Source organism: Macaca thibetana, chromosome 9 (genome assembly GCF_024542745.1).
Source record: "Macaca thibetana thibetana isolate TM-01 chromosome 9, ASM2454274v1, whole genome shotgun sequence".
NCBI classification, from domain to species: Eukaryota; Metazoa; Chordata; class Mammalia; order Primates; family Cercopithecidae; genus Macaca; species Macaca thibetana.
Genome location: NC_065586.1, coordinates 65,578,876 through 65,606,539, shown reverse-complemented (window position 1 = coordinate 65,606,539; position 27,664 = coordinate 65,578,876). Strand labels below are relative to the sequence as shown.

The window sequence follows — 27,664 nt, the reverse complement described above, 5'->3', positions numbered from 1 at the left end:
AGTTATTTTTGATCTGATATTTTAGTCTTCTTACTCAAGATGAGTAGTTTGTACACCACGACTAGTGTTATATTTTATATTTGTCTGTGTACTATTACCAGTGAGTTTTGTATCTTCAGTTGATTTGTTATTGTTCATTAATGTCCCTTTCCTTCACAATGAAAAACTCCCTTTAGCATTTCTTATAGAACAGGTCTGCTGTTGATGGAACCCCCTCCATCTCCCAGGTTCAAGCGATTCTCCTGCCTCAGCCTCCTGAGTAGCTGGGATTACAGCCACCATGCCCAGCTAATTTTTTTATTTTTATTTTTAGTAGAGACGGGGTTTCACCATGTTGGCCAGGCTGGTCTCGAATTCCTGACCTCAGGTGATCTGCCTGCCTCAGCCTCCCAAAGTGCTGTGATTATAGGCATAAGCCACCATGCCCGGCCGCCCCTCAGTTTTTGTTTGTCTGGGATAGTCTTTACTCTCCTTCACATCTGAAGGATATTTTCACTGGATATAATATTCTGGGATAAACGTTATTTTCCTTTAGCACTTTAAGTATGTCATGCCATTCTCTCCTATTCTGTAAGGTTTCCACTGAGAAGTCTGCTGCTAGATGTACTAGAGCCCTATTGTATGCTGTTTCTTTTCTCTTGCTGCTTTTGAGATCCTTTCTTTATCCCTGACCTTTGGGAGTTTTAGTTTGATTATCAAATGTCTTGAGATAGTCTTATTTGGGTTAAATCCGCTTGGTGTTCTATAACCTTGCACTTGAATACTGATTTTTCTTTAGGATTGAAAAGGTCTAATTATTAGCTTTTAAATAAACTTTCTATCCCTATCTCTCCTTCTACCTCCTCTTTAAGGCCAGTAACCCTTAAAATTGTCCTTTTGAGGCTATTTTCTAGATCCTGTGGGAGTATTTCACTCATGTCTTTTGTCAACTCTGTATATTTTCATATAGCATGTCTTCATGCTAATTCTTTCTTCTGCTTGATCAATTCTGCTGTTGAGAGCCTCTGATGCATTCTCCAGGTTGTCAATTAAATTTCTAACTCCAGAATTCCTCTTTGATATTTTACCATTGTTTCAATCTCTGTTAAATTTATCTGATAGGATTCTGAACTTCTTCTCTGTTTATCTTCAGTTTAGCTGAGATTTCTCAAAACAGCTGTTCTGAATCTCTGAAAAGTCACATAGCTTTGTCTCTTCATGTTTGGTCACTAGTGCCTTATTTCATTGGTTTGGTGAGGTCATGTTTTCCTGGATCGTCTTGATGCTTCTAAATTTTTGTCGATGTCTAAGCATTGAAGAGTTAGGTATTTATTCTATTCTTTGCAGTCTGTACTTGTTTGTATCTGAACTTCTTGGGAAGGCATTCCAAGTATTCAAAAGGAATTGAGTGTAACTATCTCAATTCTTCAGTCACTGCAGCCATCTGCATTAGTGAACACTCCAAGCCCAGTAACACAAATTTTTTTTTTTAAAGAGACAGAGTCTCACTATGGTTGCCCAGGCTGGAGTGCAGTGGCTATTCACAGGCACAATCCCACTACTGATCAGCATGGGAGTTTTGACCTGCTCCATTTCCAACCTGAGCCAGTTCACCCCTCCTTAGGCAACCTGGTGGCCCCCCACTCCCAGGAAGTCACTATATTAATGTCAAACTTAGTTTGAACACCCAATCAGCAGAGCACATTACAGCCCAGAGCTCCTGAGTCCAAGTGATCCTCCTGTCTCAGCTTCCTAAGTAGGTGGGACTACATGTACACACCACCACGCCCAGCAAAACTGTGACTCTTGCCAACTCATAGAGGTATTGCCTTGGTGAACCTGGGTAAGATCTCAGAGAATTCCCTGGATTACTAGGCAGAATCTCTTATTCTTCTCCCTTACTCTCCCTCAAACAAATGAAGTTTCCCTCTCTCTCTCTCTCTCTCTGTGCTGAGATTCTTAAGAGTTGGGGTAGAGGTGATGCAAGCACTCTCATGGCCACCACTGCTAAGACTGTGCTGGCTCACGCCTGACAGTACTGGGTCTCACCCAAGGCATGTGGAGACTAATTCCTGTCTATTGTTGATGTTTATTCAAAGCCCAAGGGCTCTTTATTCAGCAAGTGATAAATCCTGTTAGGCCTGGGTCTTCTGCCTATAGGGCAGCAGCTTCCCTTCTAGTTAAAAAATTTTTTGTTGTTTTTAAATAGGAGACTTGAGTTTTATTACTCAAATCAGTCCCCCCAGAAATTTGGAGGCTAGGGTTTTTCAAGGACAGTTTGGCAGGCAGGAGAATGGGTGCTGCTGACTGGTTGGAGATGTAATCATATGAATGTGGAAAACGGTCCTTATGTGCTGAGTCCACTTCTGGGTCAAAATTTTTAAATATTTTTAATAAGCAGTAGATTTGAAGAGTTCAAATTCTTTTTTTTTTTTTTTTTTTTTGAGACGGAGTCTTGCTCTGTAGCCCGGGCTGGAGTGCAATGGCCGGATCTCAGCTCACTGCAAGCTCCGCCTCCCGGGTTTGCGCCATTCTCCTGCCTCAGCCTCCTGAGTAGCTGGGACTACAGGCGCCCGCCACCTCGCCCGGCTAGTTTTTTGTATTTTTAGTAGAGACGGGGTTTCACCGTGTTAGCCAGGATGGTCTCGATCTCCTGACCTCGTGATCCGCCCGTCTCGGCCTCCCAAAGTGCTGGGATTACAGGCTTGAGCCACCGCGCCCGGCTCAAATTCTTAAAAAATAGAAAATAATTACCTCCTGTACATACCAAAAAGAACTGAAAGCAGGATCTCAAAGAGACACCTGTACACCTATATCCATAGCAGCACTATTCACAACAGCCAAAAGGTGGAAACAACCCAATTGTCCACTGACATATGAATAGATAAACCAAATGTGGTATAAGCATACCTCAAAGGTATTTAGGGTTTAGTTCCAGACAACTGCAATAAAGCAAATATCGCAATAATGCAAGTCACACAAATTTTTGGTTTCATAGTGCACATAAAAGTATGTTTATACTAAGCTGGGTGCAGTGGTTCACGCTTGTAATCCCAGCACTTTAGGAGGCCAAGGTGGGCAGATCACATAAGGCCAGAAGTTTGAGACCAGACTGGCCAACATGTTGAAACCCTGTCTCTACTAAAAATACTAAAAAATGTAGCCAGATGTGGTGGTACATACCTGAAATCCTGGCTATTAGGGTGACTAAGCCATGAGAATCACTTGAACCCATGAGGTGGAGGTTGCAGTAAACCGAGATTGCACCACTGCACTTCCAGCCTGGGTGACAGAGCAAGACTCTGTCTCATTAAAAAAAAAAGAAAAAAGAAAAAAAGGATGTTTACATGATACCATAGTCCACTGACACAGTTGGTTTTTCTTTTTTTTTCTTTGATAGAGACGAGGGTCTATGTGGCCTCAGCTGGTCCCAAACTCCTGGCCTCAAGTGATTCTCTTGCCTTGGCTTTCCAAAGCACTGGTATTACAGGCATGAGCCACTGTGCCCAGGCCAATATACTGTAGTCTATTAAGTGTGCAATAGCATTGTATCTTAAAAAAAAAATCCATATGCCTTAATTTAAAATCACTTTATTGCTAAAAAATGCTAATAATCAATTGAGCCTCAGCAAGTCTTCATCTTTTTGTTGATGGAGGGTCTCGCCTCAGTGTCAATGTTGATGGTGTCAGTGTTGATCACGGTGTTGACTGCTGAAGGCTGGGGTAGCTGTGGCAATTTCTTAAGACAGCAACAAAGTTTGCTACATTGATTGACTTCTTAACACAGCAACAAAGTTTGCTACACTGATTGACTTCTTTTCATAAAAGATTTCTCTATACCAGCAGATGCTGTGTGATAGCATTTTACCCATGGAACTGCTTTCAAAAGTAAAGTCAAGCCTCTCAACCCCTGCTGCAGATTTGTCAACTAAGTTTATGGAATATTCTAAATACTTTGTTGTCATTTCTATAATGTTCATAGCATCTTCACCAGCAGTAGGTTCCATCTCAAGAAAACACGTTCTTTGCTCATCCATAAAACACAAATGGATGAGGAGTATTTTTCTTTTTTTTCTCTCTCTACCTACTGTATCCCAGGCTTCTTTAAGAAAAAAGTGATACATGATATGGAGATTAAAATCAAGAGCATCATTGAATTTCACCTTCCCTCCAACCAGTTGCCCCAAACTCCCCAGCCCCCACCCTTTATGTTCCCAATTCCCTCCTTACTGAATGAAGAACTTAATCCCAAAAGTCCTTGCCCAGACTCCGGGTTCTCTTTCCCTAACTTCCCCCGTCTCCCTGTACCCCATTCCTAGAAGGGCAAGCACCTCAGTTTGAATGCATGGGAGAGCCCAGAGTGGCAATGGAAACAGGGGGAAAGGCTTCCCCCTCAAGGAAAGGGAATGAGGAATACAGTGCAGTGCAGTGCAATGAGGGCTCCCATAGCCTGGGGTATCAAAATGGGGCCCTGAGGCCAGAGGAAAGGACACTGATGCCCCTGAGAAAGGAGACCCAGCAGCCTCAAAATCCTCTCATGGTGCATAATCACTGCTTGATCACTTGCCCTTCTGGCACCAGTTACAGAACCACACTCAGATCACATCCTTCTAGAGCCCAAGCTGCTGGGCGATGTGACTGATCTGCTGCAGTGTGGGTTCCGGGCGCTGCAGGAACAAATTCTCCAGGTTCTCAATACTGGTTCGCTTTCTCTTTCAGGCCTGCACGAGAGTTTCTGCTTTGCATCTCCTGAATATTTTCATTGTTGTCAGCTTCCTCCACCCACTTCTGCAGCAAGGGCCGCCGCTTACTCATGTTCTTGAAGCTAAGCTGCTGAGCCTCAAAGAGGCAGATGGTTGTTGGGCTGAACACCTACCCAAATAGAACCCCCAGGGTAAGCCCCACACAGGCCTGTGCATATCCCAGGGTGATCCTCTTCTGCTTCAGGAGCTTGGCAAATTGCTCAAGTTCTTTCTGCAGAGCTTTGAGATGTCCTGGGACTGGATGAGGGGTATTTTTTATCGTAAGATTGCAGCAATTCAGTCACATTTTCAGGCTTTAGTTCTAGTTCTCTTGTTATTTCCACCATATCTATAGTTAAGTTCTTCAAATGAAGTCTTGAGCCCCTCAGTCTTCCATGAAGGTTGGAATAAAATTCTTCTAAACTGTTATTGTTGATATTTTGACTTCCTCCCACGAATCAAAGACAGGGTCTTGCTCTGTCACCCAGGCTGGAGTGTACTAGTATGATCATAGCTCACTGTAAACCTTCAACTCCTAAGCTCAAGCAATCCTCTTGCCTAAGCCTCCCAAGTAGCATGTGCAACCACACCTGGCATATTAAAATTATTTTTTGTAGAGACAGTGTCTCACTATGTTGCCCAGGTTGGTCTCAAACTCCTGGCTTCAAGAAATCCTCTCACTTCACAAATGTTCTTAGTAACTGGAATGGTGAATTCTATGAAGGTTTTCAATTTACTTTGCCCAGAACCATCAGAGGAATCACTATATATGGTAACTACAGTCTTATGAAATGTATTTCTTAAATAATAAAACTTGAAAGTCAAAATTACTCCTTATTCCTAAGGCAGCGAATGGATATTGTAATAGCAGGCATGAAAACATTAATCTCCATGTATATCTCCATCTGAGCTCTGATGTGACCAAGTGCATTGTCAATAAGCAGCAATATTTTGAAAGCAATCTTTTTACTCAGCAGTGGGTCTCAACAGTGGGCTTAAGCCCATATTAATGTATTCAGTATGCCATGCTGTAAACAGATGAGCTGTCATCCAGGCTTTGTTGTTCCATTTATAGAACAAAGGCAGAGTAGATTTAGCATAATTCCTGAGGGCCCTGGCATTTTCAGAATGGTAAACAAGCACTGGCTTTAACCTAAAGTCACTAGATGCATTAGACCCTAAAAGACAGTCAGCCTGTCCTTTGAAGTCAGGCATTGACTACTTCTCTTAGCTATAAAAGAAAAGTTGTAGAGGACATTTCCTTCCAATAGAAAGCTGTTTTGTTTACATTGAAAATCTGTTGTTTAGTGTACCCACTTTCATTAATTACCTCAGCTAGACATGCTAGATAACTTGCTGTACAAGTTACATCAGGACTTTTATGTTATGGAGATGGCTTCTTTCCTTAAAGTTCATGAACTAATCTTTGCTAGCTTCAAGCTTTTCTTCTGCAGCTTCCTTACCTCTCTCAGCCTTCAGAGACTTGGAGAGAGTTAGAATCTTGGTCTGGATTAGACTTTGGCTAATCCTAATGTTGTGGCGCGTTTGATTTTCTATTCAGACTACTAAAATTTTCTCCATATCAGCAATAAGGCTGTTTTTCACTTTCTTACCATTCATGTATTCACCAGAGCAGCACTTTTAATTTCCTTCAAATTGCATTAACAACTTGGATAACTGGCACAAGAAGCCTTGCTTTCAGTCTATCTCGGCTTTTGACATGCCTTCTTCACTAAGCATAATCCTTTCTAGCTTTTGATTTAAAGTGAGAGATGTGTGACTCTTCTTTTCACTTATATACTTAGAGGCCATTGTAGGGTTATTAACTGGCCTAATTTCAACACTGTTGTGCCTCAAGGAGCAGGAAAGCCCAAGGAAAGGAGACAGATGGGAATGGCCAGCTGGTGGAGCAGTCAGAACATACACATTTATCAATTAAGTTTGTTGTCTTATATAGGTAAGGTTCATGGCACCCCAAAACAATTACATTAATGATCACTGATCACAGATCACCATTACAGATATAGTAACAACATAAAAGTTTTGAAATATTGTTAAGAATTACCAAAATGTGACATAAAGACACAAAGTGAGTATATATGCTGTTGGAAAAATGGTGCCAATAGACTTGCTCAGTGCAGTGTTGTCAAAAACCTTCAATTTGTAAAAATTCAATATCAAAAATTCAGTAAAGCTTATGAGCTTTAGCAATTCTTGCAATATTTCAATATTTTTCATTATCATTCTTTTATGGTGATCTATGGTCAGTGATCTTTGATGTTACTATTGCAATTGTTTTGGGTGCCACAAACCACATTCATATAATAAGAACACGGGCATGCCTCATTTTTTTGTGCTTTGCTTTACTGTGCTTCTCAGATACTGTGATTTTTACAAATTGAAGGTTCGGGGCAACCCTGCATAGAACAAGTCTATCAGCATCATTTTTCCAACAGAATGTGCTCACTTCACATCTCTGTGTCAGCATTAAGCAATAAAGTATATTTTTAAACTAAAGCATATACATAGTCTTTTAAGACATAATGTCATTATTGCACACTTAGTAGACTACAATATAGTATAAATATAACTTTTATATGCACTAGGATACCGAAAATTTTGTGATTTGCTTTATTACGATATTTGCTTCATTGCAGTATTTGCTTCATTGCAGTGGTTTGGAACTGAGTCCACAATATCTCCAAGGTATGCCTGAATTATACAGCTTAAAAAGGAAGGAAATTCTAACACGTGCTACAACATAGATGAACCTTGAGGACATTATGCTTAGTGAAATAAGTGAGTCACAAAAAGAAACACTACTATACGATTTCACTCCTTTGAGGTACCTAGCCTAGTGTTAAGTCAAATCCATAGAGACAGAAAGTAGAATAGAGGTTGCCAGAACTAGGAAGAGAAGGGAATGGAGAGTTGCTGTTTAATGCATATACAGTTTTAGTTCCTCAAGATGAAAAGAGTTCTAGAGATTGGTTACATAATAACGTGAATATACTTAATGCTAATTAAAAAATGCTTAAGTCTGTAAATTTTACATTGTGCATATTTTACCACAATTTAAAATAGAAAACAAACAAAAATCCCTCCCACTGGTATCTAGCCATCTCCTAGTTCCCACATGACCCACTCACTGTAAGTAACTTTTACTTATCCAGAATTTCCTTATGCACTTATAAGTAAATATAAGCAAATCAAACAACCATATACATTGTTCTGTATTTTGCTGTTTTCACTTAACAATATATCTTGGAACTCTTTCGCAGAAATCTTCATGACTTAAGAGCAACATTTTAACACGAACTTTAATATATGAAGGAAAGCTTTAATATAGCAGAACTTACCAGTATCTGGTAGACATTGCCCATTATAAGGGTACCAATTTCCTTTTACAGTAAAGGGACTTTTTCTGTTGCTTGTTGAACCGGTTCCCAGCTGCCCATTACCACCAAGCCCAAAAGAGTAAATTCGTCCTGATGAAGGAACAAAAGCAGAAGTGTGCTGCCTAGAGTAAAATGATAGAAAACCTCAGGCTTAATTTTACTTTCCAACAATTTACAATGACAAAAGCAGAGAAAATATTAAGAGGTATCTTTTTTCAAAAAATAAATTAACAAAACCAATTGTAGTTCCAAAGTTTCTGTATAAATATTCGTTAACAGCCTTAATCTACAGAATGAATTCTGCATCACGCAGGCTGCATGAGCATGGTCCAGAAAATTTCCACTAATGTTTAAATTTTAAATGGCCCAGGTCTATACTGAAATCCCTTACGATAGATGATTCAGCACCAGAGTAGCATCTAACTACGTTGTTCAAGGAAGTCCCCACTACTCCCCTTGCCAAGTTCTAGTCCACAGCTGTGGTCTACGAAAGTCCTCCATTTGGGCATCACCAAGAAGTTTTAGGCTAAGAAATGGGAAGTAACCTAGTACCAATCAGAAGATTGTTATACACACTTATGCATGACAGAAACGTTTCCTTTCTTCTGAGGAAAATAATCTCTGTATGTATGCACCAAAACTCCTCTGGAGGCACAATAGTGAAAGAAAACCTAAGAAATCACAGAACTGCTAAGGATGGCCCACCAATCCACTCTCAGTAAACCTATCCAACTCCTCAGAAAAAGCCTCCTTATGCAAGCACGGAAGTATTTCATTGTGTACCCTATCCAAGAGATGGTTTTATTGAGAGGACATGGCATCTCCAGGTCTCACCCTTGTTTCTATCAGGTCTTAGATCTCATCTCTTGCCCTAAACTACTCTTTGCCATTTGTGGCATACTGTTCACAAAAGTGGCTGAAATTATCCCTCTCCCCATACCCATATCTTATGCAATATGACCATTGCAGTGGTTTATTCTTTTTTTTTTTTTTTTTTTTTTTTGAGACGGAGTCTTGCTCTGTCGCCCAAGCTGGAGTGCAGTGGCGTGATGTCCACTCACTGCAAGCTCCGCTTCCCGGGTTCACACCATTCTCCTGCCTCAGCCTCCCGTGTAGCTGGGACTACAGGCACCCGCCACTGCGCCCGGCTAATTTTTTTTAATGCATTTTTAGTAGAGACGGGGTTTCACCGTGTTAGCCAGGATGGTCTCGATCTCCTGACCTCGTGATCCACCCATCTCGGCCTCCCAAAGTGCTGGGATTACAGGCGTGAGCCACCGCGCCCGGCCTCCCAGTGGTTTATTCTTATAATGGTAAAGCAGAATTCCAAGTCCTAATCTATAGCTTGCTTTGGCATAGGCTCAGAACGCAGACACTGTCGTTTCTGCTGGCCAAAGCAAGCTATAGATTAGGACTTGGATTTAAGACATGGAGAAAGAGATTTCCAGTGTTGCTGGGAAAAACGGCTGGCAAAAACAAAGAAATTGGAAAACCAAAGCTGTTAGTTTAAATTGACTTTGGAGCTACCCTGAAAGAACTTGCCAATCTGGGTAATGTATTAATTAGCTCATGTCACTAAACAGATCAACTTCAAAACCTAGCGGCCTTATACACTCTTTCCCTAACTATCTTTAGGAATTCTGCTCTACCATCATAAGAATAAACCACGGTTAGCAGCTAAAGGATGATCTACAATCTGGAACAGAGACAAACTGCCCCAGCTAAGGCCATCCTAGACTCCCAGCTCCTAGCCAGATCATCAACTGATCATCTAAACCAGCTAAGATGAGAGCAGCCCAGCTAAGCCCGGCCAAAATTACTAAAACAAAGAACTATTAGCTAAATAATTATTGTTTTTGCCAGGGGGAGTTCTCTTTACATCCTGGCAAACTCACATATGTTATTTTAAAGGGGTTTTGATTCAAAAGAGTTTTCAAGTTAGCTACGCTGCCGGATTACTACTCTCCCTCAGGAAGCAGCCATCTTCAAAGGAACATATTAATAGTTTAAAAATTACTGCAATACTAGTCCCACCTACTCAGGAGGCTGAGGCAGGAGGATTGCTTGAACCTGGGAGGCAGAGGTGGCAGTGAGCCAAGATTGTGCCACTGCACTCCAGCCTGGGCAACAGAGCAAGATATATGTACATATATCTCAAAAATATATGTACATATATATGTGTGTGATTATAGTATAAAGCGGGGTTCAGAGTCACTGAATGAACAGAACTACCTTAAGCTCTAGATTTGATGTAAGAGTTCGAAAGCACTTTATTATACTACTAGAATGTAAACTTTTTTCTTTTGGATCATCTACTGATGCACTGACATTTTGGTAATCCTGACTGCTTCGTTCAGGAGGTTTTTGACAATTATTGAATAAGGAAATAATACATATGTCTTTCTTTAAAATTTTATTATTTATTTATTTTTGAGAAGGAGTCTCACTCTCTTGCCAGGCTGGAGTGCACTGGCATGATCTCGGTTCACTGCAACCTCCACCTCCTGGGTTCAAGTTAGTCTCCTGCCTCAACCTCCCGACTAGCTGGGACTGCAGGCATGTGTCACCATGCCCAGCTAATTTTTGTATTTTTAGTAGAAATGGAGTTTCACCATGTTGGTCAGAATGGTCTCAATCTCTTGACCTTGTGATCTGCCCGCCTTGGCCTCCCAAAGTGCTGGGATTACAGGCTTGAGCCACTCACTGCGCCTGGCCCAATAATACATATTTCTTATAGTACTGACTACTTGGAAGTCAAACTGATCAAAATACCAGATATCTACTTACATTTCCTGTTTAGGTTAAGTCCTTAGATCTCACTCAATAGTCGAAATTTTACCCCAGATCCAACAGTTACATGAATAAAATTGCTGAAAAGAACTGGTTTACAGAGCTAAGAATAACTATTCAAATCATGTACATTTTGGCTATTAAGAATTACAAAACTGGATAACATTAAATCATTTGTGATATTTCACAAAGGACTAACAAAACATGTCACCTAAAAAAATGATATAAATTCATCACCCTGTAGTATTAAGCACTCATATTCCCATTATAGCCTGATGGTGGTTGGGCTGTATATTATATTTCCCATACCTTAACTTTAGGTTTGGCCATATAGTCTGCTTTTGGTCAACGAGATTTCAGTTAATGTGATGCAAGCAGAAGGCCTGAAATGTAATGCACAGTTGAGTTTGCCTTCTTGTGTATTTGTCTCCATCAGAAGAATAACCAGAGGCAGCCCACTGCTCCTCTGGTATAGTCCCAAGAATGAGATATGTAACAAAGCCACCTGAGCTGAAACACAGCCTGAACCAAGTCACCCAGTGAAGAGGCAGCCTGAAACAGAACTGCCCTAGTCAATCTCTAGGCTAAATAAAAGCTGCTCCAGATAGCCCAAGGCCCAAGGATGAACCACTTTACTGAACCACAAAGTAAGAAATAAACATTTACTATTATATGTCACTGACATGTTGTTTGTGCACAAGAGACCAATACAGACATTATAAGTTTTATGTAAATAAGTTTATTTATTTTTTGAGACAGTATTTTTGCTCTGTTGCCCAGGCTGGAGTGCAGTGGCGTGATCTCAGCTCACTGCAACTTCCGCCTCCTGGGATCAAGCGATTCTCCTGTCTCATAAGCCTCCCCAGTAGCTGGGATTATAGGTACGTGCCAGCACGCCCAGCTAATTTTTCTATTTTTAGTAGAGACGGGGTTTTTTCACCACGTTGGCCAAGCTGGTCATGAACCCCTAACCTCAGGTGATCCGCCAGCCTCGGCCTCCCAAAGTGCTGGGATTACAGGCGTGAGCCACCATGCCTGGCCTATGTCTATAAGTTTAAACTTAAGCAAAATGAAAAAAAATTCTTAGAAAAAAATTAACGTTCACATAACTGACTCAAGAAACAATAAAAGTTATCTCATAGCCACTAAATAGATTGAAGAATGTTTTTTAAATTCTAAAAAATAAAATGCTAGGCACGAATGGCTTTAATGACAAGTTCTACCAACATTTCAAGCTGTTCTATTTCCAAGAATTAGAAAACAAAAGTACTTTCCTCAATGTTATTTTATCAGACTAGAAAACCTTCATAATAAAATCTGGTGAAAAGAATAATAAGAAAAAAATTATAGATCAAGTTCACTGACAAACAGAAATATAAATAATAGTAAACAGAATATTCACAAATCAAGCCCAGCACTAAATAAAAAGGATAATACTTGACCAAATTGAAGTTATTCCAGAAAAACAAAGCTGTGAACTAGAAAAAAAATCCATCAATATGCCACATTAACAGATTAAAGGAAAAAAAATCATAAATCATTTCGATACAGAAAAAATAACATTAAAAACTTAACATCCATTCACAATAAAAAAAAACTAGGAATAAAAGGGAAATTACTTAGTCTGATAGAGGTTATCTACAAAAATCTTTACAGCAAACATTATACTTAACTGTGAAATATTGAAAGTTTTCCCGCAGAAAGGAAACATGTTTACAGTAAACATTATAATGGTGTCCTAACCAGCACATTAAGACAATTATATAAACACATTAAGTATAAATAACAGAAATAACTAAACAGAACTGAATTGACTCACAGATGATATGACTATGTACATGAGTAACTTATTAAGAGTTTAGCAAGGTGGCTGTATTTAAAATCAATATGTAAATATCAACTATTTCTACATGCCAGTGATTCCTCAGAAAGTGGAAATAAAAATATAATACCATTAAAGACGAACCTAGGAACCTGCGAAAAGATATACAAGACCTCTATGATGAAAATTTTAAAACACTTTATTATAAGACATTAAAGAAGTTTGGAAGTTGATTATTAGAAAAGTTAATATTATAAAGACAACAACTTTTCCCTAAATTAACCTAGAGATTCAATGCATTGCCAATCAAAATCCCACAAGGCTTTTTTTTTCTTTGAGAGAACTTGACAGACCTATGCGAAAATTTATATGAAAGTAATAAAGGTCATCATCAGCCAAAGCATTCTTTATTTATTTTCTTTTTGAGACGGAGTTTTGCTCTTGTTGCCCAGGCTGGAGCGCAATGGCGCGATCTTGGCTCACTGCAACCTCCGCCTCCCGGGTTCCAGCGATTCTCCTGCCTCAGTCTCTTGAGTAGCTGGGATTACAGGCATGTGCCAACACACTCGGCTAATTTTGTATTTTTAGTAGAGACTGTGTTTCACCATGTTGGTCAGGCTGGTCTCGAACTCCCGACCTCAGGTGATCCACCCGCCTCAGCCTCCCAAAGTGCTGGAATTACAGGCGTGAGCCACCGCACCCAATCCAGCCAAAGCATTCTTAAAGAACAGAAGAATAACGAAGAGTCACTTTACCCCAAATAGAAGAAGTTATTATGGTGTCTATATAGTGTTTAAGTGGCACAGGTGCAGGCATATAGACTGAAAAAGTAGAGATCATAGAAAGAGATCCATGTACATATACCAACTTATGGCAACAGTGACACCATAAAGTAGGAGGGTGAAGGATTTTCAAAAATGGAGCTAGACAAGGGGATTCTTGGAAAATCGTGGAATAAGAAGCACCAAGAATCTGTTTCCCACCTGGACAACAATTACAATGGCAGAATCTGTCCTACAGAACCATTTTGCAACTCTGGAGTCTGTGCACAGGTTTGTTATTTCCAAGAGAAGAGGTGGATGGCAAACTCTGGTTAATTTCAATTTCAGATCATAGCATGGTAGCAGTTACCCATTCCTTACTCCTGTGTAAGGGAGCCATGAACAGGTTTCAGGAGCAGCTTGTATGCAACTTGTAGAAGCCAGGGTGGGCAAAAAGGACTTTGTCCCTTTTAGGAACTGGTGCCCTGATCACTAATTGGTGCTTCTGATCGTCAAGGTGCAGAAAGGCAGGCAATCACTGTTGTACACTCTCCCATTCTGGCTAAAGAGACTTCCAAGGAATTCAAAGGGCTGATGCCTTTCTCTTTCTTTCTTCCACTCTCCTTTCGCCCCCACCTTTCATTTTTTTCTTTATTTCTTTGGGGAACCAGGCATTTAAGGTCTAGAACATTAAAAAGCAACCACATTTATGGGTGAATTTAGAAAGTCACTGTGCATTAGCAGGGAAAGGTAGAGGCTAAGAAAAGATCTGCAAAGACCTCATTTTTATACCTCAGGGTAACTCCTGACACAGAGACAGCCTACAATAATCAAAAAACCAGAAATCAGCAAACTCTGGCGAAGGGGGAGAATCTGATTTCCAGTTACCACATTACTAGAGTTAAATATCCAGTTTTCAAAAAACATCACAAGGAGAAAAGATGTTTCTCCTGTTACTATGTAGTAAGTAGCAGGCAAGGGTGGCCCATTCAAAGAAAATATAAACCAACAATAGAAACTACCCCTGAGAAAGGTCAAATGGCAGACCTAAAAAACAAAGACTAAATCAAACATCCTAAAGATGCTCAAATAACTAGAGTAAGACGTGTAAAAAGAAAAAAAAATTATGAACAAAATGGAAATACGAATCAAAAAGAAAAACTAAAAAAAAAAATTCTGGAGTTGGAAAGTACAATATCTGAAATAAAAAAAACACTAAAGAGATCTGAAGGCAGATTTCAGAAAGCAGAAGAAAAATCAGCAAATATAAAGATAGGACAATTGAAATTATTGAGTCTGTGGAACAGAAAGAGATCTTAAAAAAATGTAGAGAGCCTAGGGGAACTACAGGATACCATTAAAGAGGAAAAAAAGAATCACCAAAGAATACTTACAGTGTGATTACATGCATTTGAAGCTAACAGTTGATAAAACTAAACTATTGTATAGATATGCATACAAGGTAGAAAAACATTAAGCAAGCTGATCAAAATTAAATTAAGTGGTCAAAAAAGGTACATTTTGTTACTTGGGAGTATGCTCAATTTAGTTCCCCCAAAGATGAAGTTCAACTCAAAGACTCCTCTATTTATTCCCAAGACCTAAGAATCAATAGATGAAGCTCAATGCCAAAGACTCTTCTGTTTACTCCCAAGAACTCAGAATAAGGAGAATTAGGAAATAATTGGTTTAATTATACCAATCAAACTTTCATCACATTAATTCTGTCTTAATTAACTGGTCAATCTCCTCACCCTTTAAGGAAAAAAGGTAAGCCTGGGCAACATAATGAGACCTTGTTGCTTCTAAAAATTAAAAAAATAAAATTAGCTGGGCATGGTAGTGCATTCCTGTAGTCCCAGTCACTCAAAAGGCTGAGGCAAGAGGATCACTTGAGCATAGGAGGTTGAGGCTGCAATAAGCCACAATTGTGGCACTGCCCTCCAGCCTGGGTGACATAGCAAGACTCTATCACCCAAAAAAGAAAAGAAAAGAAAAAAACGTGGAAAACAGAAAGAAAGAAAGAAGCCTTTCGAGTGCAATATCAAATACAATAAATATAATATTACATATACCTTATTAACATCTTGCCTCAGCTAAATCTGTTCAAGTAAAGATAAATAAAATAACAGTAAAAAAGATGTTTCTCCTGTTACTATGACTCCTCAGTGGCAAAATAGGTATTTGGAGGGAGAACGTGTTTCCTCAGATTATTAGGATCCCTGAAACAATTCAATAAGCAATCCCTAAACAACTGCAGTTTAGAGACCAGAATGCTCTTTTATATAACACCTTACCGTCCACAAGCAATCTGAGTGACAATGCTTCCCATAAGTTCAAAAACTTTCCTTGGGTTTATTTCATGACTGGTAGAATTATGGCCCAACTGACCATACCCTCCAGCTCCAAAAGTAAACACTCCACCTTCCTAAAAAAAGACAAAACCCCTTATCATTAGAAGGCATAATAAAGAAAATAACTGATCTCCAGAAAAATAAGTCCAAATCTTTAATATAAACTCAGGTTTTTCTCTTCTAAGAACTGTCTTCATAATTTAACAGATAGATGGCTCTTTCAAAGTAAAATGTCATACAACTATGAGAATTCCAGGTAATGATGTTTTCACCATTATAAAATATTTAAAGTAGACACTGAAGAGATACAAATAATTATTTATTTGCATTGCCTTTCATTATCATTATACTGTCTTGCTGGATTCCAAGTACATATACAAAACTTCACAAAACCTAAAAATGGTATCTTCACTTTTCAAGGTAGTTACTGCCTTACATAGATGCGCTGCAAAAAGAGTACATGTAACCAGAGTGCATAAATATAGCAATTTTTATTTACTTATTTATTTTTTCAGACAGGGTCTTGCTCTATCACCCAGGCTTGAGTGCAGTGGCATAATCACAACTCACTGCAGCCTCAACCTCTTGGAGTCAGGTGATCCTCCCACCTCAGCCTCCTAAGTAGCTGGGAGTACAGGCATGCACCACCAAGTCTGACTATTTTTTTACTTTTTTGTAGAGATGGGGTTTTCCTGTGTTGCCCAGGCTGTTCTCGAACTCCTGGGCTCAAGCGATCCTCTTGCCTTGGCCTCCCGAAGTGCTGAGATTATAGGCATGAGCCACCGTGCGTGGCCTTATAGCAATTTTTAGCATACAGTTACTACAATATACAGATGTCATTTAAAAAAAAAACTCCTCATAAAAACATTTAACTAAAGCGGATCACTTGAGGTCACTTGAGGTCAAGAGTTTGAGACTAGCCTGGCCAACATGGCAAAACCCTGTCTCTACTAAAAATACAAAAATTAGGGCCAGGCGTGGTGGCTCACACCTGTAATCCCAGTACTTTGGGAGGCCGAGGCAGGCAGATCATGAGGTCAGGAGATCGAGACCATTCTGGCTAACAAGGTGAAACCCCGTCGCTGCTAAAAATACAAAAAGTTAGCCAGGCATGGTGGCACGGACCTGGAGTCCCAGCTACTTGGGAGGCTGAGGCAGGAGAATTGCTTGTACCCAGGAGGCAGAGTTTGCAGTGAGCCAAGATTACGCCACTGCACTCCAGCCTGGGCAACAGAGAAAGACTCCATCTCAAAAAAAAAAAAAAATTAGTTAGGCGTGGTGGTGGGCGCCTGTAGTTCCATCTACTTTGGACGCTGAGGCAGAAGGATCGCTTGAACCCAGGAGGCGCAGGTTGCCATGGGCCGAGATCATGCCACTCAACTGCAACCTGGGCGACAAACCAAGACTCTGTCACAAAACAAACAAACAAACAAAAAAACATATAACATATAACTAAATTAGAAGTTCTGTATTGGAAAAAAATCTGTGATAACACAATCACAATTAGTATTCTTCAGTTCAACTGCTTTTCTTCATAGTTGTAGCTATATATGCAACTTTATATCCTGCTTTCATCATTTAATAGCATTATTACATACTGTTATATAAGAACATTCATTTTTCTTGTTTTATCATAGAAAATTTCAAGCAAATACACAAAGGTAAAGAGAAAATATAGTAAATAACCATCACTCAGTTTCAATAACTGGCAAAAGGTTGGTTATTTTGTTTCACTGGTGTCTTCCTTTCCCTTTTGGGGGTATTTTCAAAGAAAACAAAAAACACTTGAGTACTTTAAAGCAAACTGTGGTCATCATATCATTTCACCCACAAATGTGTATGTATCTTCAACAGCATATATCTCTAAGAGATAAATGTATATAACCGTAATACTATTATCACATTCACAAAATCAATAGCCATGTTTAAATCTTCCTGATTATTTTATTGCATCATGTCACAAAGCATATGTCTGCTTTGTTAGTGAAGTTAAAAATAAGTAAGTCAGGTGGGGCACGGTGGCTCACGCCTATAATCCCAGCACTTTGGGAGGCTGAGGCGGGCGGATCATTTGAGGTCAGGAGATTGAGACTAGCCTGGCCAACATGCCGAGACTTCGTCTCTACTAAAAATACAAAAATTAGCTGGGCATAGTGGTGTGCGCCTGTAATCCCAGCTACTCGGGAGGCTGAGGCAGAAGAATCACTTGAACCTAGGAGACGGAGGCCTGCAGTGAGCCAAGATCACACCACTGCACTCCAGCCTTGGCAACACAGTGAGATGCCATCTCAATTTAAAAAAAAAAAAAAATATATATATATATATATAAAATAAAAATAAGTCAAAGAATGTCAGCCTGATACATCCCCATTAGGCTTAATGGTCTTTGCCTGGATCCATTATTTCATCAGGGAGTCTAAAATGGTGATTTTTCTAGTTTTATTATTTTTCCTACAGTTATGAACTGAAATTCTTCTATAAATAATTTGACTCATTAACTATTAAATTACCTAAAATGCAAATTGCAAATGAAAGGCAGAATACTTGATTCTTTCCCATTATTGACCAGTTAAAAAAAAAAATGAGTGTTGTCCTAGCAACTTCCCAAGGTAAGCAGTAAGTTTTGCTTATATTGATTTGCGGGAAGAGAAGATCATTACAAACTCATGAATTTTTTTTATAGATCTGATGTTTTCCATTTTTTGCAGTCATTATTTCTTCTCCATATCCAGTGAAAGCTCCTTCAGGTTGTTCTTCTGACAGGACCACAGTAATCTTTGTTTTTTTATAACACAAAATGCCCAAAAGTGTTCTTATACATATTTTTTGTCCCAGACATGGGATCAGACTCTTTTCTAAGAAGCCCTGGTTCCTTTTAGTGGAGAATCTATAACAATCAAGGGATTATCATTGTGTCCAGATTATACATGGTTCATTACTTCTAGGACCTTTCAGTGGTTATGGCAAAACAAAAACAAAAACAAAACAAAAAGCATATTCTTGGAGAAAAATAAAGAGTTCATACTAGCACTTGCAATTCAAAGTAAAGATCACAAGGTTTTAACTTAATTCCTATAGTTTTACACCTATCTCTTTTCTCTTAAGTTGAAAATCATAGTTTATAACACAGTAAAATAACTACTTCTTTGCTTTCTCCTATGTATATGTAACATATTGGAAAAAAGATAATAGCAAATTTACTTCTAACAGTAAGACTACAGAATGCACACTTGTAATCCCAGCATTTTGGGAGGCTGAGGTGGGAGGCTCACTTGAAACCAGGAGTACCAGACCAGCCTAGGCAACAAAGCGAGACACCATCTCTACAAAAAATAAAATAAAATAAAAAATCAGCCAGGCACAGTGGCGCATGCCTGTAGTTCTAGCTACTCAGGAGACTGAGGTGGAAGGACTGCTTGAGCCCAAGAATTTGGTCATAGCTTCAGTGCACTATGACTGTGCCACTGCACTCCAACTTGAGCAACAGAGTGAGACCCCCATCTCAGGGAAAAAAAAAGTTACAGAATGCAGTTTAAGGGCCAGGCACAGTGGCTCACGCCTGTAATCCTAGCATTTTGGGAGGCCAAGGTGGGTGGATTTCTTGAGGTCAGGAGTTCGAGACCAGTCTAGCCAACATGGTGAAACCCCATCTCTGCTAAAAATACAGAAAATTAGCTGGGCGTGGTGACGCATGCCTGTAGTCCCAGGTACTCAGGAGGTTGAGGCAGGAGAATCACTTGAACCCAAGAGGTGGAGGCTACAGTGGGCCAAGATCGCACCATTGTATTCTAGACTGGGTGACAGAGTGAGGCTCTGTCTCAAAAAAAAAGAAGAAAAAAAAAAAAAGGAAAAGAATGCAGTTTAAGATTTCTTTGTGGATTCAGTTTATCCTTAGCGTATTTCCCCCAGTGACGTACAGCAAAATGCTGTATTTTAAAATCACCTAAAATAATTCTTTCTTGTGTAGTTGTGTCACCAACTTGTTAGTTTTCCATTTTTAAGGACTAATATGTATATAATTTACATATAATTTTTACATATATATATAAAACTTTGCCTTTTTTTTTTTTTTTTTTTGAGACGGTTGCCTAGGCTGGAGTACAGTGGCACTGTCTCGGCTCACTGCAACCTCCGCCTCCCAGGTTCAAGCGATTCTCCTGCCTCAGCCTCCTGAGTATCTGGGATTACAGGTATCCGCCACCACGCCCACCTAATTTTTTGTATTTTTAGTAGAGACAGGGTTTCACCACGTTGGCCAGGATGGTCTCGAACTCCTGACCTCGTGATCCACCTGTCTCGGCCTCCCAAAGCACTGGGATTACAGGTGTAAGCCACTGCACCAAGCCATAATTTTGCTTTTTAATTACATGTAACAGTTTCTAGATTCCAAAGTAAAAAATTATAAGGCAAGGCACATTTGTTCTGCCTATTAATTTTAAATTATTGTGTTTTTAAAAACATACATGGCCAGGTGCAGTGGCTCACACCTGTAATCCCAGCACTCCGGGAGGCAAAGGCAGGTGGATCACTTAAGGTCAGGAGTTCAAGACCAGCCTAGCAAACATGATGAAACCACGTCTCTAAAAAAAAATACAAAAAATAGCCACGTGTGATGGCACATGCCTATAATCCCAGCTACTTGGGAGGCTGAAGCATGAGAATCACTTGAACCCGGGGGGTCGAGGTTACAGTGAGCCAAGATCATACCACTGTACCCCAGCCTGGGAGACAGAGTTTTTGTTCAAAAACAAAAACAAAAACAAACAAACATACATGGTATATGATGTATGTTCATATTTCGGTCCCTTTCTTACAAAAAGACAGCTGTTCCATACGCCTTGCTCTTTTCACTTAGCAATATATCATAGAAATCATTCCACAGCATAAGTATCTCATTCTGTTTTACACTTCACTGTACTTCGTTACAGGGATGTACTACAATTTAACTCATGGACATTTGGATCTCTCCTAGTCTTTTGCTATTAAAATGCTACAATAAATGGTCTTGTGCATACATAATTTCAAATCTTTGGGGTAGATTCCTAAAAGTGGGTCTGCTAAATCAAAATGTGTATTTGTATGTGACTTACATAATACATCTGCAAATAAACTTGAAAAAAAATGTGACATCTTTATGGAAGTATCCTCATATCTATAAACATGGCATGTCTTTCCATTTATTCTGTTTTTAAAAGTTAGTTTTAAAATCTTTCCTAATGCAGTTTTCCTACTGTAGGTTTTGTACAGAAGACTATTTCATAAAGCAATCTTAATCTATTTACTATTTCCAAGAAATTCTTCCAGAAAAGCAAGACATATGGATACAGAACATGTATTTTAACTTAAATCTAGGGAAAATAAAGTATTTTATTTTGGGGATATTTACAACTATCTAATTTTGTTAAAAATAATATACACCCAAAATTCCAATAAACAAATGTCACTAGCTACTATCTTCTGACAGAGGAATACAAAAGAGTAACAGAATTAGCATTTCTTAAAACTAAATAGACACAAAAAGTTACTTATCCTAGAACATTAGGATGAATGGTTATCTGAAAGGCTGAATCTGAAAAGCATTAACATTGTTAGCCTTTCTGCCATAAAATTAAGTTTTTGGAATTATATCACACATGGTATTTTTTATATTTTGATAAATTTCTTCCAAATACCAATAACAAAAAAGGACAAGTAAAATGTAAGACTTGCCAACAGGAATAAATAAGACTTCAGTGATTACATTTGTAATCTGAACGCCAAAATCAATAAAATATGATATTAGGTTGGTGCAAAAGTAATTGTGGTTTTTACCATTAATGGCAAAAAAACGAAATTACTTTTGCACCAACCTAATAATAAGATTGGCAGGTATAATATTCCTTCCTTAATAAAGGCAAGTAATACAAAATACTTTAACTTTCATAATTGGTCATTGTATTTTTTAAAGTGCCTTGAGTTCATTATATTTGACAATAATGAAGAATAATTCTTGTCCTGCTAAAATTCCCAAGTAGAAATATAATGCAGAATTTTAAAGCCTGATTAGAAGTTAATGCCTCTTTTTTTTTGAAATAAGGTCTCACTCTATCTCCCAGGCTGCAGTGCTGTGGTGTGATCTCAGCTCACTGCAAACTCCACCTCCTGGGTGCAACTGATTCTCCTGCCTCAGCCTCCCGAGTAGCAAGGATTATAGGTGCCTGCCGCTATGCCTAGCTAACTTTCGCATTTTTAGTAGAGACAGGGCTTCACCAAGTTGGCCAGGCTGGTCTTGAACTCCTGACCACAGGTGACCCACCTGCCTCAACCTCCCGAAGCGCTGGGATTACAGGCATGAGCCACCATGCCTAGACATTAATGTCTTTTTACCAATTTTATATACTATGTAAGACCAAAACAGATAAAGAAGTTTAACCAGTTTCTAACTTGACCAATGAAAAACTTGCAAATTCCTTTACATTAACATGACTGCAATAAATAATCCTCTGGTAAAGGTTAATTGAATGCTTTCATTTTCATCTAACTTCTAGTCACTCGAGAACTAAACAGTACTGATACTTAATTGGCACATACCCAAGACAGTGAGAGGTCAGAGTTACAGCCATTGATAAAACTCTGATCAAAGCTCACTATAACTGCTTGCACAATACTTGGCCTATGAATAACAGACAGATTCATCTCCTCTATTGCTTGTATGAAGTATTTATAAGCCAAATGGAAACTACATTCAAATTAGGCTGAGCTACACAATATAAATGGGTTTGATACATGTATCATGGCAAGCCTAATGAACTAAAATGGAATAATTTTATTCAAAGTATGACTTAAGCAGTATTTCATATAAAGCTGAGAAATTCAGCAATATACTATCATTACATATAATAGTGTATCAATTCACATTTTATAACATAAAGTTGAAAAATTAGGTAAATTATTTTCAAGAATAATCTAAGTCTTTTTTCCCAGATAAATTATGTTTGAAATACCAATAATACTCAAGTTAAAACTTGAGAAAATATCATGAGAACATTCATTAATTATGAAAGAACCATGATGAGCAATAATAAAGAAGTTTTAAAAGTACAATACCTTGGTTAGTGCAGCAGTATGATCTTCTCCACAACAAATATAAACTATTTTCTGAGATCTTAGTGACTTTAGTAAATTAGGAACATACCTATCTGAAAATTCCAACAAGAGATGTTAATAATATTTTAAAAATTAAAACTCATCTAGATGTGTTTCCTCTACAGCTTCCCAAGCTCAGTAGATAGTTGTGAGTAAATAATTTTAACTATGATTCAATGATTTTGTAGTACAAGCTTCCTAAGTCGGGTTCCCAGGCCTATCCACACTATTGTGATAAAGGAGGGACTTAAAGAGTTAAGCGCTAAACAGCCAATATGCCAGTCTACGCAGGACTCAGCAATCAAGGAATTTCAAAATTATTTAACTGCTTCTAATTTTCCACATATACACATCATTCTTTATATTCACTTCATGATAGTTATACCAACAGGAGCCTACTTAAAAGCCTGGAAAAAAAAATGTACTTTAGGCTGTTTTGTAGCAGAAAAGATACATGATATCCTAATATGACATATTCTTCTTAGGAAAAACAAGGTATTCTTTCTGTTTGTCATTACTAATAGTTATCAGATTAATAACTCACTTTTGTCCATTTCAGTCATTACAATTATATTGAACTATAAGAAATTAGCTTTTGTAAGTCAAATACTGGCATTCAACTCAATGTAATCATGAAAATTAAGTTCCAAGATCCCAACTTGTTTCAATTTTAATTTTTTCAAATTCAAAATGTTTATTTTTAAGACTTTAGCATCAATGTTAAAAGTGAAGCCCAACCAAAGATTAATTTAATCCAAATCATTTAAATATTTCCTTGAAAAACTCAAAGATTAACACTTCATGTTACTTCCCCAGAATAATTTTACAGCTTCCTTCCACTAACAGTGGCCAACAGTGGATTAACAATTTGAAGTAATGTTTTTCAACTGTCTTTTAATAAACATCCAATACTAAAGATGTTGTCCAGATATACTTTTTATAGTTCTTTAATGAAAAAAGGATATTTTGTGTCTTCCCACTGCATTATTCATCAAATGGAATTTTTAAATAACATCTTATCCCCACCTCTACACCAGGGAACATACATTTCTCTCTTATACTAAGAATCACTGATCTATCTCAAAAGATCATCTCTTTTAAAAAACACACTTAAACTATACATAATGAGAACCTACCATTTTCATCATTAAGACCTAGCTGACCAAACTTGTTGCGTCCCCATCCAAAGATAGCTCCAGAAAGGGTGAGTACAAAACTATGGGCTCCTCCTGCTGCAACTTGCATGAAAGGGATTCCAAGCAAAGACTTAATCAGCTGTGGTGAAGTTTGCTTTTTACAGTCAGTACCTAAACCCAATTGGCCATATTTATTCTGTCCCCAACAGAAGACTTCACTTGCTGTAAAACAATAACGGAAAAATTAACCATTTTTCTTATATGCAAAAAATTTAATTTGAAAATAATCATTTCATTTAAAATTTCATACGAAGAGTATTATTTTGGGACATTCTTCCTATCATCAAAATAATATAAATATTATTTTTAGCAATTATGCTTATTTTTCTTATATGAACATATACTACTACCTAGAAGAACATTCAGTATTAGTATACTTTAAGTTTGATTGACTACACAGAGGAACAGGTGAGTCATATAACAAGGAGTAATCTCATTTCCTTATGCTCCTCAACAGTCTCCTTTTAATATTCCTCAAGTCTCATTTTTATTCTGTAGTTTCTCCCAAGAGGTACTCATTCAAGCTCAAACTTCAGTAACTATCTGCTGATCACATTCAAAATTTTATCACTAGCCCAAACCTCTCCTGAGGAAAAAACCCACATAACCCATTGTTTGCCTGTCATCTATACTTGGAAATTTCAAAGGAACTTCTAACTTAGGATACCCCAAACTGAGTTCATTACCCCCATCCTACTTCCCTGGACCTCTTTCCAGTGTTCCCCATTTTGGTAAATAACATCATAACTGACTTAGTAGCTACAATTATAAACCTAGGGAGTCTTCCTTAATACTCCTCTCTTTTTTTTTTTTTAACTTCACAGATATCCAATCTATCATATATCACCAATTTATATACAGTTTTCTTTCTAAAGAAAAATACGGCAAATAGACCCATTCCTCACCATCTTAACTGATTCCTATAATAGCTTCCCCTGCCTGTCACTTTTGCTCCCATACTGCCATCGTATTTTGCAACTTTAGACATCCTTTTATTAAACTAACAACTGGCACTAAATAACTGATACACTAATAACTGAGTTTTTTAATTGAAATTACAAAACAGTACACACTTAAAAGTAAGCTTCCTTCCAAAAAAATCAGAATCCTGGTTCCTCTTTCAAGAGACAGCCACTCTTTTTTTTTTTTTTTTTTTTTTTTTTTGAGATAGAGTCTTGCTCTGTCGCCCAGGTTGGAGTGCAGTGGTGCAATCTTTGCTTGTTGCAACCTCCATCTCCCAGGTTCAAGTGATTCTCCTGCCTCAGCCTCCTGAGCAGCTGGGATTACAGGCATGTGCCACCACATCTGGCTAATTTTTTTTTAATATTCTTAGCAGAGATAGTTTCACCATGTTGGACAGGCTGGTCTTGAACTCCTGACCTAGCGACCCGCCCACCTCAGCCTCCCAAAGTGGTAGGATTACAGGCATGAGCCACCACACCCATCCTGAGACAACCACTCTCACCAATTACTGGTAAGTCCTTCAAAAAATGTTCTATGTGCATATAAACAGACATTTGTATACATGTATAGAGATACTGTAAAAATGCAGGTTTGATAATATTGCTCACCCCAAAAAATATATTTCAGTGCTTTCTCATTGCTCTTGGGATAAACACTTTAAACCAGGCCTATAAGATGCTGTATGATCTACCTATGTTTCCAATCTCTTCTCATATCAGTCTCTTCCCTCACTCGCTATACTCTAGCCATACTTGCCTTCCTTTATATTCTCCAATGGCCACTTCTCACACACTTGCTGTTCTCTCTACCTAAACCTTCTCCTCATCTTTGTCCAGTTCATTTCAACTCTCTCCCAGTAGGAGCCTTCCTTCCCTGATCTCCTAGATTAGGTCTAGTACCTCTGCTGTATGTTCTAAATACCCTAAAGTTTTTCTTTATAGCCCTTACCATAGTATGTAACTATATCATTATTTGAACGACTATATCACGAAGGCTAGTAAGTAGTATACTGCTTATTACTGTATGCTGTAGTATGCCTAGTTCATACTAAGGGCTCTAAAAAATGTTTAGTGGCCGGGCACGGTAGCTCACGCCTGTAATCCCAGCACTTTGGGAGGTCAAGGCGGGAGGATCACAAGGTCAGGAGATAGAGACCAACATGGTGAAACCCTATCTCTACTAAAAAAAAAAAAAAAATACAAAAAACTAGCAGGGCGTGGTGGTGGGCCCCTGTAGTCCCAGCTACTCGGGAGGCTGAGGCAGGAGAATGGCGTGAACCCAGAAGGCGGAGCTTGCAGTGAGCCGAGATCGCACTACTGCACTCCAGGCTGGGCGACAGAGCGAGATTCCATCACAAAAAAAAAAAAAAAAAAAAAATTAACAAATGAATAACATATTGCCTACAGCATAAAGCTGAGTAAGCCAAAAAAAAAAAAAAAAAAAAAGGTCAATATGAAACTGTCCTCAGTAAAACCTCTGAGTTTAAATTTATGTTAGATCCACCTACCAAAATATCAAAAGAGGAGTTGGCAAAACAACAAAGCATACACAGAGATTCCATGTTCCTAACTGCCTACAGAAGTCCAAATTCCTTAATATGACATTTAAGGCCCTTTATAACAGATTTCTCTTTTTATTTCAGCCTAAACTGAAGTATGAGTATGTCTCCCATTCTCTCACAACACCCACATAAAACTACATGTCAAATACACCACTTTCTTAACTCTATGCCTTTACACTAGCATAACTCCCTTAGCCACTCAACGTTTCTCCTTGTCCTTCTCAGCATTTCTCCAATTATTACTTTAAAAAAAAATCTTTAAAGACTTGCATCAAATACTAATCCCCTCCTCCTTACTGTTACCAATTATATCAATTAGAAACAATTATATCATCACAGTATTTTACTTTTACCTTGTCAGAAATAATACATATTTTTTTCTGCCTCAAACTACAGTTATTTACTTGGACATCTGTCTCTTTCACCAGACTGTATGATCCCTAAACCTGTCTCTTAATTTATCGGTGCTTCCCCATGATTCTAGCTTAGTGTTTTATTTGTAGTAGGCTTCACTAAATAGTAACACTAAATAGTAACAACGGAGCAAATGGAACCTATTTCTTCTTTTTGTTTTTTTGAGACAGAGTCTCACTGTGTCACCCAGGCTGGAGTGTAGTGGCGCGATCTTGGCTCACTGCAACCTCCACCTCCTGGGTTCAAGCAATTTTCCTGCCTCAGCCTCCCAAGTAGCTGGGACTACAGGTGTGTGCACCCACGCCGGCTAATTTTTTGTATTTTTAGTAGAGAGAGGGTTTCACCATGTTGGCCAGGCTGGTCTCAAACTCCTGACCTCAGGTGATTCCCCCATCTCGGCCTCCCAAAGTGCCAGGATTATAGGCGTGAGCCACCTCACCCAGCAAACCTATTTATTTTAATGGTAAAAAACATACATATGGCAGATTCTTTACTAGCCCATATTCTAATCCTTAGCTAGAATACTAGTAAGTTAAATTGGTAAGAGAGGAATGCATAC

General features: G+C 38.5%; 1 protein-coding gene and 1 pseudogene across 8 annotated transcripts in view; both read right to left on the bottom strand.

Annotated features, from left to right (window-relative positions):
- The window catches only part of HERC4 (HECT and RLD domain containing E3 ubiquitin protein ligase 4), a 151,274-nt gene that overhangs the window by 86,577 nt on the left and 37,033 nt on the right, over positions 1 to 27,664 (bottom strand). For all 8 annotated transcript variants that reach the window (XM_050804706.1, XM_050804712.1, XM_050804709.1 and 5 more), the window contains 4 exons: positions 24,108 to 24,329; positions 22,933 to 23,024; positions 15,790 to 15,920; positions 8,081 to 8,241 (listed from right to left, as the gene is read on the bottom strand). In XM_050804706.1, coding sequence (XP_050660663.1) covers positions 8,081 to 8,241; positions 15,790 to 15,920; positions 22,933 to 23,024; positions 24,108 to 24,329 — 606 coding nt within the window. The remainder of the gene's footprint in view (positions 1 to 8,080; positions 8,242 to 15,789; positions 15,921 to 22,932; positions 23,025 to 24,107; positions 24,330 to 27,664) is intronic.
- Positions 3,761 to 8,074, bottom strand: LOC126962952 (POU domain, class 5, transcription factor 1-like; annotated as a pseudogene).